Source organism: Notamacropus eugenii, chromosome 5, assembly GCF_028372415.1.
Source record: "Notamacropus eugenii isolate mMacEug1 chromosome 5, mMacEug1.pri_v2, whole genome shotgun sequence".
Classification (NCBI taxonomy): Eukaryota; Metazoa; Chordata; class Mammalia; order Diprotodontia; family Macropodidae; genus Notamacropus; species Notamacropus eugenii.
The window spans coordinates 74759894-74776729 of NC_092876.1; the positions used below are offsets into that span (position 1 = coordinate 74759894).

Sequence of the window (16836 nt, forward strand, 5' to 3'; positions counted from 1 at the left end):
CTTGTTTCCAAGGGTCAACCAGGGACAGTGGATCAAATATAGCTAAAGGAGTGAATAACAAGCAAAGAGGACAATGGTGGAATCCAATGGGTCAGCTCATGACCATATCCAAACCCAATTTTTTTGATAAAAGGTTTCTTCTGCATCCATGGTACCATCTTTCTACCATTTTGTGACCACTGCATTAAATACAGTTGTCTATATACAGTTAATCCACATTATGGACACTCCATGAACTCTCCATTACTGCTTAACTAATCTAATGTCCTTTCCCCCTTCCTACTTATGTCTCATAGGTAAATTTTCCCAGGTAGGTCGGAAACACTTAACTTATCAGTCAAAAGTCTGCATCTTCCTTCTGCTATTACCACCAGTACAAAAGAGAATTGAAAGGGGGCCACTATTGGTCCAGTCTTTCAAAAAGATAAAGGGAAATACTGGGACTTCCCACCATACCCTGAGCAGGTCATCGTCAGCTATTTCTTATCATTTGAATGATGCTCCCCCACCTTCATCAGTTCAGATCACTGAAAGCTATTTGAATTCCCTGTGCACCCATGCTCTGAATGGAAAATGATTATTTTTCAAAGAGCAGCTGGTATGCAACTCATCAAACATGAGTTTGCTTGACATTCCCCCATTTTTGTGATATGAGAATAATAAGTGTAGATTTGGCTCATGAGGCTCATTTAAAAATAGCAGCAGAAAGACAGCTACATCTTTGGCAACAAAAACAAGACCAAAGTTGTGTTTCAGAGCAGTGGTTTTAATAAAAAGCAACAAAAACAAGCCATCATTTGTAACTGATCTCTGCAAGGAAGTTAACCAAGTTATTGCTGCATAAGCCATTTGGAAAGGAGATATTCTAGTGTCCAGGTAAAACATTCCTTAGCTTGTATTTCAATAGCAAAAACTCAAACTTTCCTAAGGAGAACTCAACTGTAGTGTAGCCCCCACGTTGGACTCTTCAAGTTGCTTTTCTCAGTAGGTTCAGAAACTGAGATTCAAAACTAAGATTTCCCCCCAATATGAAAAACCCGAAGTTCTCAGAAACAGGCAGGGAAGCACATGAGTTTCCACTGTTATCCTTTGCTTCAAGTTGCATATATAAAAATTGCATAATGGACTAGAACACATGCCTCTGCCAAATTGGCCTTGTGCGCTGCTTTCCTGAGAGTCTGAGCTTTATCACCACGTGTGCCTAACCATGTTCAGTCCAACGGGCACCTTAAACCTGGGGACCACAGTCAAGGTGGTGATTCAGGACTTGACAAGCCCCAGAGATTGCCTGGTCACCCCCTGACAAATGGCTTCCTGCTTCCAGACCTGTCTAGGCCTTGAATCTCAAATAATATTTGCAATGATAGAAAATATGACTGATTCTTCAACACAAGGGGACCTAGCTCTCCCTTCTTGTGAATACCAGAACACCTTCTTATAAAATAAAGAAGCCTTAGAACCCAGTTTGCATCCAGCAGGCAGAATGGAGATTTCCCTGATACATTCTCTATCCCTTCCCTCCTTCTCATCCATCCCTTTCTCCCTGGATCTCAAGCCACAACAAACATGGATGAAATGAACACAAGTAAGGTTCACCAACTAGAATTATGACCTTGGGCTTGAGACTGGTCAGTTATACCTAAGAGATCCTGAGACACTTTTCCCCAGGGCCTCTAGGGCTGTTCTTACAGCTTTTTCTGATCTCATCCTTGTCTCCTGAATTAGAAGGTGGAATAGGCAACTTGTCTAGCATAAGGCAAATTCCAGGAAGGGAAAGAAAGGCAATGGCATAGAAGGAAGTGGGTAATCCAAACCAGAATTTCATTTAAAACCACAGCCACTGAATGTCAAAGCCGAAGGGAGCCTAAGAGGTTGAACATCTAGCACCACCCCATAATTTTACAGACGGAAAACAAGCTCATGAAGGGGGTGTGACTTGCCTAAAGTCACAGCATTCATGGCAGGGTCAGGACCAAGATCTTTATGTCTTCATATTGATGGTATTAAGTTATGGAAAGCGCTACTATGACTTTTGATGACAGATCTGCTTTATGAATTGGACTTGACTCAGACTCATACCTTCTTTGTCCATGGTCTGTTCTCTGAGCAATGGGAAGGGACAGGACTGGCTCATAATCAGAATGATGTGGATAATCAAGAGTGAAGGGAACAGGTTATTTTGTCTATGCAACAGTTTCATACTTTAAAGAACAAAAACTGCCCTGAGATGTTAATTTTCTTCATCATTGTAATCTCAGTGAACATGTAAATGATGAATCAGAGCTATGCCTATTCCACCACCAAATCAATTTTGATTCTGTGAGCATCAGAACACAAGATGTCACAATTGTACCACTCACTGGGAAATCCCCTCAGCCCTGCCAACTCCCTGTGCCATAAATAACCCAGGGGAAACTGACACCAGATTGGGAAAGAGAAAGCAAAGGAAGGAATACTGGCCTATCTGCTACATGACCACATAACAGATTCTCACATAACTGGCCAGCCCTGGAACTCAAGAAAGGCCAAAAAACAATCTCAAGGCTAAGCAGAAACTCTAGTGGCACCTTCAGTCTAGTCTCATACAGAATACTACCCTGGCCCAACAACATTCCTACATACACGCTCCTGAGTCAGCAAAGTCCATCGCCTCCCCCAACATCTTCACTTTACTAATACTTTTCACCATATAGGAACCCATAAACCAGGCGCAAAGCTCTCCATCCCTCAGGAAATCACCACCCTATCATGTAGGGGTATGATGGGGCATTGTCAGATGTCATGTTACTATTATTTTTAAATTGGCGTGTACCCTAATGCATCACTCTGACCATTTCACCTTCTCTGTAAGGTCTGTGGGGGCTCCCCAATGCCCACCAACACTGATATTTGATGTCTATAATATTCTCCTTCACATATTCCAGACTGGATTATCCCTTATGCCTTATTCCCATTCAATCAGTTATGAAGTGCATATTATATCCAGACACTAAGAAAGTCTTCACCATCAAAGATCTTAAGTGTTATGGAGGAGAGGTACATATGTAGTCCTGTGGCCTTCCAATATTAAATATATTCCAAATATATACAAATCAAATAAAAAGCAGATGGGGAGGATCAGCGCTAGTAGCTAGGGGCACTAGGAAAAGGTAGGTGAGGTGAGCTAAGTCTTGAAGGAAACCAAAGATTCTGAGAGATGGAGGTGAGGAGGGAGTGCACTCCAGGCATTCTGCCTTTGCTGACACAGAACATGCCTGGGATAAACATGCTTATTGAAATCCTCCTTGTTTTTGAGGATCAACTCAGATGCTACATCCACAAAGAAACCCTTTCCTTCTAGCTCAAAGTAATCCTGCCTCTTAAATGTTTCCTCTTTGATCCTCTCCAATGCAATCATCTTACACTCCCTCATATCATAGTTATTTGTTTCCTGGCCCTTTCTCTCCAACCCACCTCCTCCCCCCAGCTACATTACACTGTATGATCCTTGTGAGGAGAGGTTGTATTATAATTATCATTATATTCCCCCAATGTCAAGTAAAGGTCATTGTATATAGTACACATTTTACATGTTTGTAGAAGGGAATTTAAAACCAGCTTGGGGTTCCCCTATTCCATCACCTGTCTTACAGCTTTGAGATTATGGCATTTCCCCTTTAAATCTGACCCCAAATCAATAAATCATAACACAGGAAACTCCAAAATAAATTAATTGCTAAATAACTCCAGATCAAGTTGTTGGCCAACCTCCCTTCTACTCTTAAACAGCTCTGGGGAGTAGAAATCAAGTAGAATGTGAGATCCTTGAAGGTAGGGGCAGTTCTAATCCTTACCATTGTAATAGATGCTTCATGGTTTGCCTGTTTCTTCTGAGTCCACCACCACCATTTCTCCTTTCCTTCTGGGTCAGCCTGGACTCCTCCAAAAGCCCTTTTCTTCACTCTCTCCCTCCTCCTTTCACCCAAGCAAGTCCAACTGTCATTTTGCTATCCTGCCAGTACCTTTCTCTGGGCCTTGAGTGAACCTGTTTATATCGAACCTGGATAGCTCAGAGATAACAGTATGTGGTAGAAAGAGCGGTAGCTCCAAACTTGGGGTCAGAACACCAGGGGTTGAGTCTTGGCTTTGCCCATTAGTGATCCATAAGATTGGTCGTTAATTACCTCTGAGTCAGTTTCCTCATTTATAAAATAGGGATAATATAATGTCTTGTGAAGTTGTCTCAAGTAAGAAAATGGAAGTGTTTTGTAACCCACAAAGCTCTCTGTCACAGAATGTCAGAGAGCTCACCTAGTCAAAACCCCCTAGCAGGGTGGCTAGGTGGCACCATAGTGCAAAGTGCTGGGCCTAAAGTCAGGGAGACTCATTTTCCCAAGTTCAAATCTGGTCTCAGACAGTTACTAGTTTTGAGACCCTGGGCAAGTCACTTCAACCCGTTTGCCTCAGTTTCCTCATCTGTAAAATATGGAGAGAGAAATGGCAAACCATTCCAGTATCTTTGCCAAGAAAACCCCAAATGGGGTCACAAAGGGTTGGATACAACTTAAACAAATGAACCACAAAAACATGGTAGATGAAGAAACTAAGGCTTGGAGAGGAGATGGGACTAGGCTAATGTAAGCTGCTATTATTTCTTTCTATTTGAGTTCATAAAATCATAGAGTCTCTGAGTTAGAAAGGACCTCAAAGGTTATTTAGTACAGTTCACTTGTACGGGAACCCTTACTATATCTCTCATAAGTAGACATCCAGTTTCTACCTGGAAAGACTTCCAGTGATGGGGAGCTATGAAAGAATTTCTACCAAGTTACTAGGAACTGGAATAAGATCACGTTAAAAATGAGATGTTAAAGCTGGAAGGGATCTTTAAGTCTGAGCTCTTTAGTTCACAAAGTAGCTGAGGCTCCAGAGGGTGAAGCAATATGTTCAAGTTAGCAGAAGGGCCAGAATTAGACCTCGGTTCTTCTGCTATCCAGTCTGGTGCTCTATCCACTATAGCAGATCACCATCTGATAAACAGTGGTCTTGACCAGTCTTTTTAACAGGCAGACCCAAAACTAGCATCAGTCTGTGGACAGAGCAGCTTACGGTTCAAAATCAAAGAATGCTCCAAAAGCTGCCAGCTGGTCAACACTGATCACTCTAGACATACCTGCATATCCTAAGAATAATCCCACAGCAGCAGCTAGGAGTGACTTGACTACTAATTTAATCAAGGTTACTATCAATAACCTTCTGCTTAGTTCCTCTTAGCTAGCCATGGGTGTCCAAGGTTTGGGGGCTTACAAAGGGAAGATATTCTGCCTTTCTTACTGAATACAAGGATATGAGGTGTTAAAATAACTATAATTAGTTTCATTAGTGATATGCATTCAAGGGGAATTTCTGAAACCTTAATTAATCAGTCCTTGAAATGAAAAAAAAAAATGAGGCCCTACTCCTCCTCCCTCTGAGTGGATTTAGTTAAAAGGATTGCCATCCCCCTTTCTTATTCTCTCACGGAAATGATAGACACCACCCCACATAGTTATTCCTCCCATTAAAATGACACACATCATCCCACTTCCTTATTTTCCTATAGAAATAATACCTACACTCCCTAGCCATATTTCTTTCAAATTCTTCTTTAACAAATTCATTATCTGGGGGAGTCTGGGGCAAGGGTTTCTCCTTGTCATAGGATTCCTTTATAGCTGAGTGAGAGGGTCTGTCAAAGTGTATGGCCCCCACATAGCTTGGGGCTCACTTGTATTGCTTATCAGGCTTCTCAAAGATCTAAAGCTAAAAGTCAGAGCTCTAGCTACCTTTGCAAGCCCTAACACACACACAGATATACAGATAAGAATTTTTTTCATCAGTGCATAACAAAAGATATTCACAGTGACTCAGCTAGTGGCATTCAAGTTTTCACCAGTTTCAAGTTGCTCCTACCAAATAAAAGGAAGCGTTATGCGGAGATGGACATGTGTGTTATATAGGGAAGGCATCCTTTATCGGAAGAACAAGGGAATTAAGTGTCCCAGCTTATAGACGATTTGACTGCAAGGCTGCTGTCATACTCAGATGGTCCCTGCAGACTTTCCAGGCTGGAACTGAAGGTGCTGAGAAGTTGCATTCTCATACTGCCCACGATGCAAAAATAGATACCTATTGGCCTCTTTCCTCCTGAAGTTCCTGAAGGGGGATGGGGAGTCCCATCTTGCAGTTACAGAAGGAAGACAACATGCTCCTCCTTCCTCATTCTACCTCTTGCAATACAATTTTCAAATTATGGTTCATATCTAGCAACTGATTTTCCCCTCATTGCAATCTTTGCAAAGTAGGTAGGACAGGGTATTTGCCCCCATTTTACTGATGGCAAAACTGAGGCACAAATCATTCAGCTAATCAATGACTAATTTAGAACCAGAAGCAAACTAGTTTGTCCAATCTCAAGCACAGGGGTTTTTTCCTACTGAGTCACACTAGGTGCTGCCAGGGAATATTAAGGGGGAGGAGAAGGTAGACAAAGCATTATTTAGGCAAAGCTGGTGGGCATAAACAAGCAGAGATTCTATGCTCCTCACCCTTATAATTTGCTGTGGCTGCTCCTGGACAGGAATGCTGTAATGGCTTATCTCATAGCCAGGGAAGGATCTTTTCTTGCGGCAAGAGAGCCTGGGAAGGAGGGCTTTGACCCCAGTGCCCAGAAGGTACCTGTGTGTGTGTGTGTGTGTGTGTGTGTGTGTGTGTGTGTGTGTGTGTCTGTGTGTGTGTCTGTGTGTGTGTGTCTGTGTGTATAGGGGCAGATTCTTAAAGACCTAAAGAACAAATTCAGTTTCCACAAGGGCCTCACTTGGCTCCAGCAGATGTTGACACAAAGAAAGCATTTAGTCCAGTGAAGACAGAAGCCAACTTATGCACTGCCTAATCGCCCCTGAGTGGTAAAAGGTGTCACAACTCACATAGAAGTGAAGTACTATCATTCCCGCCCCCCCCCCCCCCAACTAAACCACATATGTAGTCACAAATACATTGCTTGGTGATATCTGAGATACATTGGGCTAGGTATAATTATACCCTATGCATGGTGAGATTCCTCGACATAGGTCCAGAGACATCTTGACAGCAGGACATGTGATTTAGGTCAATTTCAATCACGGGAAAGTGATCAGCAGAACCCAAACTAGTGTTCAACTCTCCCCAACTATGGAATTGTTTTCAGTCATGGTGCTCTTAGAAAAATCCTATTTTAAATTATGGTGTGAAAGTTGCTGTACTGCTATTTTATATACATTTTACAGTCAGTCATGCTAAATTAGCATGAGGTGTAAGTTAACGTGAATGACTTCTTTATTCAGACCAAATCCTGTACCTCTGAGTGGGTGTGGGTCTTCACCAAAGCAATCCCCATTGGAAGGCCATAGATTTGTTCTACCAAAAATGTCATTGCTCAAATGATTTTCCCCAACCCCTCCCTCCTCTCATCTTTGGGAATATACTCCAATGTTTGTGGTTTTTTCCAGCCCCAATGATTTGGAGGTAATTCTGATTTCTAAAAATAGTCAAAAGTGATCTTAAACAAAAGTTGGGGATAAAGTGTGAGCCCCTATCATAAAAGGCGACTAAAATACCACTGGTTTTCTTTTGGAGATTATACATTGGGTCTGAATTCAATTCTCAAAGCTTTGCAGGAATAAAGGTGTAGTCTCCTAAGACTAGGCTTCTAAGAGGACAACACTCACTTGGATGTGGGAATTGTGGTATGCTTTTTTCTCCTAAAGTGTCATTATTTGACAGACATATTTTACATTATCAGAGTCTCAAATATCCATTTCAATGACTCTTTCCCAAGGAGAGGTTCATCACCTACTGCACTGACAGTTGGGATGGAAAATGCTTAGGGTATGCCCATGTCGGCCAAAAACCAAAAATAAAACCAGGGTGGATAGTGGTTCCTGAAGGGTGATTCTCCCTCATTTCAAAGGGTACAATCAGTTCAGATTTCTGGGGTTATGCTGGACTCTAGAATGTCCCACTGGGTTGGTGTGTTTCCAATTGCTTTGCCCCATTATAATTCCACAGAGCCCAACCCACACAAGTACCAAGCCCAAAGGGCATATCTGTAGCCCACCCACACCACACCAAATCACAGATCCTTCCACATGAAGGAGTGATGCTTGTTCTTCAGGCATTGGCTATGTTATCCAGCTAACTGATTTCACTTTACTAGCAAAATTCCAGGGAGCCACTGGAGACAAATCCTATATGTGGAAGTGTTGAGTACCCCCTGAAGAAAAGAAAGCATATGTTCCCTGGCTTGATGAAATTCATGTCCAACTGAAACCAAAACACAGAGGGAAGAGAGAAAAGGAAGAAGAGATGGGGAGAGGCGACTGGGGCCAGGGCACCTGCTAAAGCACATCTTTCCATTTTGTGATGGAGACAACAAAGCACTTTGTAAGATAGGCTCTATTTACAGATCAGCGTGTGTTCCCTTGCCCTAATGGAGATGAGGCCCAGAACAGATCAGATTCCACTTTCTACAAAGTGCTTCTTTGAAAGTGCTAATGGAGATGCTTCCAAATCACTGAATCCTGAGTGACAGGGAAGCAGGTCACAATGATGCCAAGATGTTGTCGGTAGGAAGCAGGGATGGGTTCTCTAGCACACCGTTGGAGGCTTTGAATGGCCATTAACAGAAGACAGCACATTATTGCATCTGGATTCCACAGCTCTCGGCTGGCAATCACCCTGCTCTCTTGGAAGCTTTCAAATATTCTCTCTACAAACGGCTCTGAATGACTGGGCTTTGTTGTTGAGAGATGGAAACATGCAGACTACAGTGGCACAGAGATTCAATGCCTGGCAGTCGGCAACTAGCACTTAATAGCCAAGTGTCCATAACACAGGCACCGAGCTCCACTTCATCAGCTGGGATGTTATTCTCAGTGAGCATTCTTTAGTCTTTGTACAAACCACAAAGCCAAGCAATTTTCTTAAATCGTCGTTAGAAAGAATACTGTAAAGTGAGTAAGTGCCCAGATGGGATTCCTATTTTCTGTGCAAATGAACACACATTAGTCAAGATCTTATTCATTCAAAACTATCAGGGAAGCAGCAGGATTTGGTTTAAATGATATTCAAAAGCTGAATTCATTTAAGTTTTAATTCAGAGGCAATCATGTTGTTAATATTGTAGCTGGGGCCTGGCAGTGAAGGGGGTTGGGCCCTGGCCGTGTTTGCCAAAGAATCCCTGATTTCTCCCAGCTCTGGTTCACTCTCACTGGATGTAGAGCCACTGTTGGTAATATAAATGGTTTCTGGGCCGGCCTGGGCAGAAGCACATCCTTCAGGCTCACTCTTCTCACCAGCACTAGACACTCCTGGGAGAAGGGCCATCTTCCCGGTCAGCCTGCTGGGGAGCAGGGACATGGTGTAATCAGCGATGATCCCACCCACATCCAGGTTGCACGCCTGGTCAAACGCAACAAAGCCCACATTGGCATTTGCCTCACACACCACAAAGGAGCCATCATCCATGATGAGGAGGTCGATGCCACAGAAATCCATGCCCAAGATATTGGACACCTGAATGGCCAGCTGTTTGCCTTGCTCGGTGAGCGGACACATGACACCCACACCACCTGCAAAGGAAGCACATTGACATCACAAGAACGCTGACAAGTGCCCTTTCCAAACATAAGGAAGTGACCTATTTATGGAGACAAGTGAAGAGAGACAGAGATGGATGAAATGCTGGTACAGTAGAAAGCCCCAGGCCTAGGAACGGGACAGGCACAGGATCCTTAGGAGCTGTTTGCTACTGCTGGTGCAAGTGAAGTTCTTTAGCTCCACTTACTTCAAAGAGTCAAAGGATTATGGCTTCATAGATCTTGAGTTGAAGGGACCTTAGAGGCCATGTAGCCCAACCCCCTTATTTTACAGATGAGGAAGCTGAGGCCTAGAGAGGTAAAGTGACTTGGGCCAAGTCACACTGGTGGTAAGTAGCTGAGCCAGGATTTGAACCTATGCCCTCTGACCGCAAGTCTAGCCTAATACTTTTCACCTAATACTTCAAAAAATATGTGATTTCATCCATGTGGCTATACCTTCTCCTGACACTGATCTCAACCCTCTATGCATCAATAGGCAATGAGCTACTCTACACCAGAAAAGAACACTCAGTGAACAACCCTTTGTGATAAGCCCCTCTGCCCTTAGCCAAGTTGGTCCTCAATCAGTCAATGAACAAGCATTTATTAATTAAAAATTAAATGTCAAGCACTGTGCTATATGCTTGGTGTACAAAGGAAAAGCAAAACATCTCTTCTTTCACAGATATTAAATTCTCTTGGGGGTGAGCAGACATAGAGCTGAACATATACAGGTATATATGCAAGATATGAGAGTGAGAGCGAGTGAGAGAGAGAAAGAGAGAGAGAGAGAGAGAGAGAGAGAGAGAGAGAGAGAGAGAGAGAGAGAGAGAGAGAGGAAGAGAGAGAGAGAGAAAGAGAGAGAGAGAGAGAGAGAGAGAGAGCGAGTGAGAGAGAGAAAGAGAGGGAGAGAGAGGGAGACAGAAAGAGAAATACAATATATTACAATATATCCCTGGCCTTGAACTGGGAGTTCCTCAAGAGGCAGATAGGTAGAGCAATAAACAGAATGCTGGACCTGGAGTCGGAGACCTGAATTCAAACCTGGTTTCAGACATTGACTAGCTCGGTGACCCAGGGCAAGTCTGACTCAGTTTCTTTATCCACAAAAAAATGACAGCATCAACCTCCCAGGGCTGAGGTTAGGACAAAGTGAGAACTCCGTGATCTCTTAATGCTGGCTGACATTATTGCTATCATCAATATTATGACGATGACGATGATTCTGCAGATTGGTTACCAGAATAGGAACCTGGTGAAGAACCAGGCTCAAGAACCCAGTATTCAGCCTCAGAGCAGGACTTCAGAGGAGGACTGGCTTCACTACTACTGTTAAGTTTTCAAATTCTGAGGCCCACGAGCTGCTGCCTTAAGCCCAACAAAGTCTTTTCCTGACCTAACAGTCCTAGAGGGGCTCATTCTCTTGTCAGTTTGAGAGATCACACCAAGGTAAGTTACATGGCAAAATTACACCAGTGTCTGGGCACTAGCACCAAAAAATGGATTCTACTTGGTGATTTAAGAGGCAAAAGTGTCCCACAGGCCTCCACATGGGCACAGTGCAGGGACAACGTGGCCAGGTCTAATTCTAACCAACAGTTACAGGATGTGGCTATGATATAAAGGGAGAGCTCCAAACACCATTTTTTAATTACTAGGGATGCAGAGGATCATTTCCTATTTTGGAGCCCAAAATAGTTCACTTCTGAATGTTTCATTTAAAAACATCTCTGCCTGAGGATAATTTTCTTATTTTAAAGATGGGTAGACTACGGGTACATCCTGCATCTATTTAACACCAGATCCAAACTTAGAACCAAGGGTGTCTCCTACCAGCCCAACCCATCTCTGCCTTGGCAGGAGGGCAGTCCTGTGGAAAAGTGATTAGACTGCTTTTGCTTGGTCCCACATGAGAGAACTGGAGCAATGGATAGAAGTTTCAAAGGGGCAAATTTAGGCTGGAAGTCACAAAAATACTTCCTAATTAAAGGAAACAGGCTGCACCTGGAGGTAGATAGGCAGGTAGGTAGGTAGGTTCCCCCTTCCTGAAGGTCTTCAAACAAAAGCTGCATGAACATAGGTGCCAAACACTGTGCTTAGAGCAGGGATACATAAAGAGGCAAAAGACAGTCCCTGCTCTCAAGGTACTCACAATATTATGGGGGAAACAAGATGCACATAATGTACAGACAAGCTATAGAAAGGATAAATTCAAAATAATCAGTGGGGGGAAATAATTAGCAAAATTAAAGGAGATCAGGAAAGACTTCCTGTAGAAGGTGAGGTTTTAGCTGGGACTTGAAGGAAGCCAGGGGAGCAAAGAGACCCCTTCTTGGAATGTTTTTCTGAACCCTATGCTTTTTTAGAACATGTCATATTCTGCCAAAGGCAAGAATAAGAAATTAGGGCAATCTCCCCTTCCCACCTTGATCCCCACTGCCTGGCAATCCCTGTTTGAGTGATTGTCCAAGATTGGAAGAGAGTGAGGATAAGCTGAAAAGTAGGCCTAGTTTTGCACTATGGTATCTACAGAAGGCCAAGATTTCAGGGCTGAGTGTTTCAGAAAGACAGGCTGCCTGGTCAACCCATATAAGTGTGCCAAGTTCAGTCTTTTTTACTGCAGAGGCTGATGTTCCCTATCCCTGGGGGCTACTGTTCATGTGCCAACATGGATCTCTGAGCCTCCTCCTGCCCCAGATGTTAGGCTTTGATCCGCTATTTCCATTCCACAGCCTCTCTTTGGGCTCCTGGAGGTCTTGCTCTGTGCCCTGGCACCCAAAGATGAGGAAGGCAAGTTTCTGTAAGATTCTTCCTTTGGATTTCATTTCATCCTCCTCTGTTCTTGAAGTTGTCACAATTCCTAACTCCTGGAGAGCTTGATGATGCAAGCCCCAGGCCCACTTCTCTCTTTCCTGTTAAGTTTGGCTAATTGTTAGGGCTAATTGTTGTGTTTGGTGAAGAGGATACTTCCCATGTGGCTGTTCACCTAGACCTCACCACTGCCTCTAGAAATTCATCTTCCTGCAAGGTCAAATCAGTTCTCTAACTGAAACCTCCTCAGTACCCTCTGCTCCTTGGGCCTCTCCCTCTCTCTAGTTAGAGAGGGTAGAGGGTGGACACAGGAGGATCTCTCTCAGATTCTCTATTGAAGGAGAAGGACCAGGCAGACTCCTCATTATTTCCCACCTGACTACAGACAGGTCTGCATCATGTCCCTACACTTGGTACCCCAGCTCATTCCCTTTAGCTTATTTTTATATCTTATCCCATTAGACTATAAGCTCCTTGAGACTGTCTTTTTCTTTTTCCTTGAATCCATAGCACTCAGCTTGGCATATAGTAGGTGCTTAATAAATGTTTACGGGCTGTCTTAAGCTACCATTTCCATTTAGTCTCCTGAGGGGCCATGTGGCCTTGATGTCTCTCCCTAAAGGTCCCCAGCTCTGGATCAGCTTTCTCAGCCAGCTTGAAACAGATTTTCTGGCTCTTCCTGTTTCAGAGACCATGCTCCCCTTCTAGGAGGTCTATGGAGGTCCTACAGGTATATCTTCTCTAGTACCCCTTTACTTGTGTATCAGAATAACAGACACACCCTGAGCCCAGCAAAAGACTGAACTCGAAGTGGCTCAGGTTAACACCTTCCCCTACTTCCTCGTGTCTCCCATGACTCATCACTCAGCTGTTCTCTGGGTAGGAGTCTGACTCTTTAACCAAAGTCTGTTAATCACAATCTTACAGTAAATTTTAAACATACAATAGCAGGATATCCCCATAATACTCAACAAAAGAAGAAAGCTCTTCTGTCACATTATCCTGTCTTTCCAACCAGACTAGAGCTTTGAGTCTTGGACCCTATCTTCTAAGCTCCCCATGATAGGCACTGTCAATTCAATTCAATTCAAAAAATTTATTAGGCACCTAGTAAATGCAGAGGCACTGTCCTGGGTACTGGGAATACCAAGACAAATGAAAATCAATCCTTGCATAATGACTATAACTTAGCCTAAAAGAACAATTACATCGTGGGCTGTCTCAAGTTATCCTGATGAATATCTGGTCACTAGACCCAGACGGCTTAGGAGGAGAAAGTGAGGCTGGTGACTGTGCACAGCCCTCCCTCACTCAAAACAAAGTCACATGCAAGTCATGTCATCATTTCTTTGAAGGCATGGTCTTCTTTGAAAACAAAGGACAAACACAACAAGAACAACAATGTAAATGGCAAGAAGAGAAAGATGAACGACCACCTCCAAAACACATTGACCACCAGGCAATTATATTGACTGAGCCTGGCCTATAAGAAGAGATGAGATAATTCTTCTCTCTCCCTTCTTTGTAAAGGTGGGGTACTATGGATATAGACTAACGACAGATTTACCGCCAGATTCGGTTGCCCTGTTGGTTTTGCTGGACTGCTTCCTCCTCTCTGTTTTTTTTTGAATGATTCCATGAATGGGGGAGGGGAAGATCTATTCAGAAATGAAGGTGATGTAAAAACAAAATCTGTCCCTAAAAAATTTTAAGTTAAAACAAAGGAAAGGAAAGAAAAGAAAATCAGTCTCTGCCTTTGAGGAACCTATTTAGCTTGAATTCCACAAATTGGTACTCAGAGAAGTGTATCTGGCAGCTAGGTGCTAGGCCTGGAGTCAGGAAGATCTAAGTTCAAATCCTACCTAAGAACTTTACTAGGTGTGTGACCCCAGGCAAGTGAGAGTCTCTATTTCAGCTTCCTCATCTGTAAAATGGGGGATTGTTGTGAGGATCCAATGAGGTAATATTTGCAAAGCATGTGGCAAACTTTCAAGCACTGTATAAATGCTAGCAATTATTATTAGTTATTATTAAACACAAAATCATTATCAGAGGGAGAGGACGCTAATAATTGGTGGGTGGGGTTTTAAGGAAAGGTTGTGCCTAGAAGGTGGTACCTGGGCTGAACTTTGAAGGAAATTAGTGATTTTAAGGGGAAGAAATGGAGAACATTCTTGACACAGGGTCTAGTCTGAGCAAAAGAATACTTACTGAGAAGATACAGCAAGCAGAGAAATACCAGCATGGCTCCCTGAGCCAGGGTACCCCCTCTCCTCTACACACCCACTTAGAACCTGAGAGAGTGGGCTCCAGCTCAAAGGGCTGCTATAAAACATTCCTCCCAAATAATGGAACACCCTCCCAAAAAAACCCTAAGATTTAGATTGGGAATATATCTTAGAAATCATCAACCTCAACCTTCTCACATTGCCAGGGAAGAGAGTAAAGCTCAGAGGGGTTAATGTGATTTGTCAAGGTCAAAGAGTAAGGGCAGAAATGGGATTCAAGCTCACGTCCTCACTCTAAAGTTGTTTTTTTTTCTAACACACCCACACTACTTCTTTTTCTGGAACAATGCAAACAGCACTGGCTCTGGAGCCCCTGGCCCTAGGTTGGAATTGCCCCTCTGATGAGGCTTATGCCCTGGATGGCCGTGGGCTAATCATCAACCCCCACTGGCCTTGGTTTCATCCTCTGTTAGACCAGCTGGCCTCTGAGGGCCTTCCAGCATCTGAGTTCGGATCCTATCTTAGGCTATGAGGCATTCTCCAGGCTCTAAGGTTGTGCCTTGCTGACCTGTGCAGAGTATTTTTATATTGGTCTTGGTACATCTGAGTCACTAGAGCTACTTGTTCACGTTACTAACTAATAAAGACATCTACTTAATACTGAGAATGCATTTCTGTGATGAGGATGGGGCAATTCACCCTCTACCTTAAATGCCCTTACTGGAGAGTCTGGATGGTTAGGTGGCTATAGTGCTGGGCTTGGAGTTAAGAAGGCCCGAGTTCAAATCCAGCCTCAGATGCTTAGTAGCTGCGTGACCCTTTGTTTGCCCCAGTTTCCTCATCTGTAAAATGGGGATAATAGTGGTACCTCCCTTTCCAGGGTTGTTATGAGGATCAAGTGAGATCACTGTAAAGTGCTTAGCAAAGTGACTGGCACACAGTAGACTCTATGTGAATGTCAGATGTTATTATCATTACCATGATTACTATCTGCTACCAAAGGTTACCCACTATTCTAAGATATAATTTGAAAACTGGTGCTTTTTCCAAAAACTTCCCAAAACAGTATGAAAAAAGGAAACCAATCCATTGAAAGCTAAGAAAATAAAAGTAACAAGAGCTCATTTATACAGTGCCTCAGGTCTTACAAGGCACTTTCCACATAACAACCTGCTACAATAAGGCAGCTACTAAAAATACTTTTACAAATTTACAAATGAGGAAACTAAGGCTGGGGGAGACGGACTTGCTGAGTCACACAAGCAGCAAACCCCAGAGTCTCCTGGTTGGGGCACACAGTGGGATAAAGAACATGGTGCTGTTCAAATCCCACCTCCAGTACTTATTATCTTTGACTGGGGAAATACCCTTAACCATTTGGATCCTCAGCTTCCTCACCTGTAAAATGGTGTAGTACCATCCACAAGTTACTGTGAAACTAAAATGTAACATACATAAATAAGCCTTAAAGCTGCCATATAAATGCCAGCGAATATCATTGTTAATGTTATTGACTTCTGGTTGGTGTTTTCCCCACTATACCATGGTACTTCACAAAGAAACAACATTGAATTTACTATTTTGTATATTGTTTATTGACTGTATCTATAAAAATCTTTTTGAAGACAGAAACCATGCCTTTTGTGTGTTTTGTCTTGTTTGTTTATTGTGTCAATATGATATTCAGAGGCCTCCAAAAAGCCCCTAGGATTCCTGCCACTGAACGTCACTGCTATGATTGATGAAAAGAAGCATAAGAATTTGGCTTCCAGCCTTTCCCTTGTTTATTCTAACAGAGTTCAATGAGTGTTGCCATAGTAGGGACCTGGCCAACACCTAACCCATTTGGGAATGATTTGATCTGGGTCAAATTCCAGTCAAATAAACTCCAAGAGGATAACCCTCTCTCTTTAGTTGGGTACTGCCATGCCTTTCTACTGGCATGGCGTTCGACCAGATCCAAGACTGGTTGCTGTGGGCTGCTCTAAATGCCTCAGCTAAATTTGGCATGCTGACATTTCACAGCTCCCTGGCCATGCACTGTCCCTTATCAACTGGCAGGATTCTGTCACAGATATTTAAATAAGCACACCTTACTCCTACACATGCAGCCCAAAGCTGGGAAAGAAAAAATCCTTACCCAAACCTAATACCTGAGCAAC

General features: G+C 43.2%; 1 protein-coding gene across 1 annotated transcript in view; it reads right to left on the reverse strand.

Annotated features, from left to right (window-relative positions):
* Positions 1-745: 745 nt before the first annotated feature.
* Positions 746-16836, reverse strand: part of RIMKLA (ribosomal modification protein rimK like family member A) — a 67232-nt gene continuing 51141 nt past the window's right edge. The window contains exon 5 of the mRNA XM_072609740.1: positions 746-9626. Coding sequence (XP_072465841.1) covers positions 9136-9626 — 491 coding nt within the window. The 3' untranslated portion in view covers positions 746-9135. The remainder of the gene's footprint in view (positions 9627-16836) is intronic.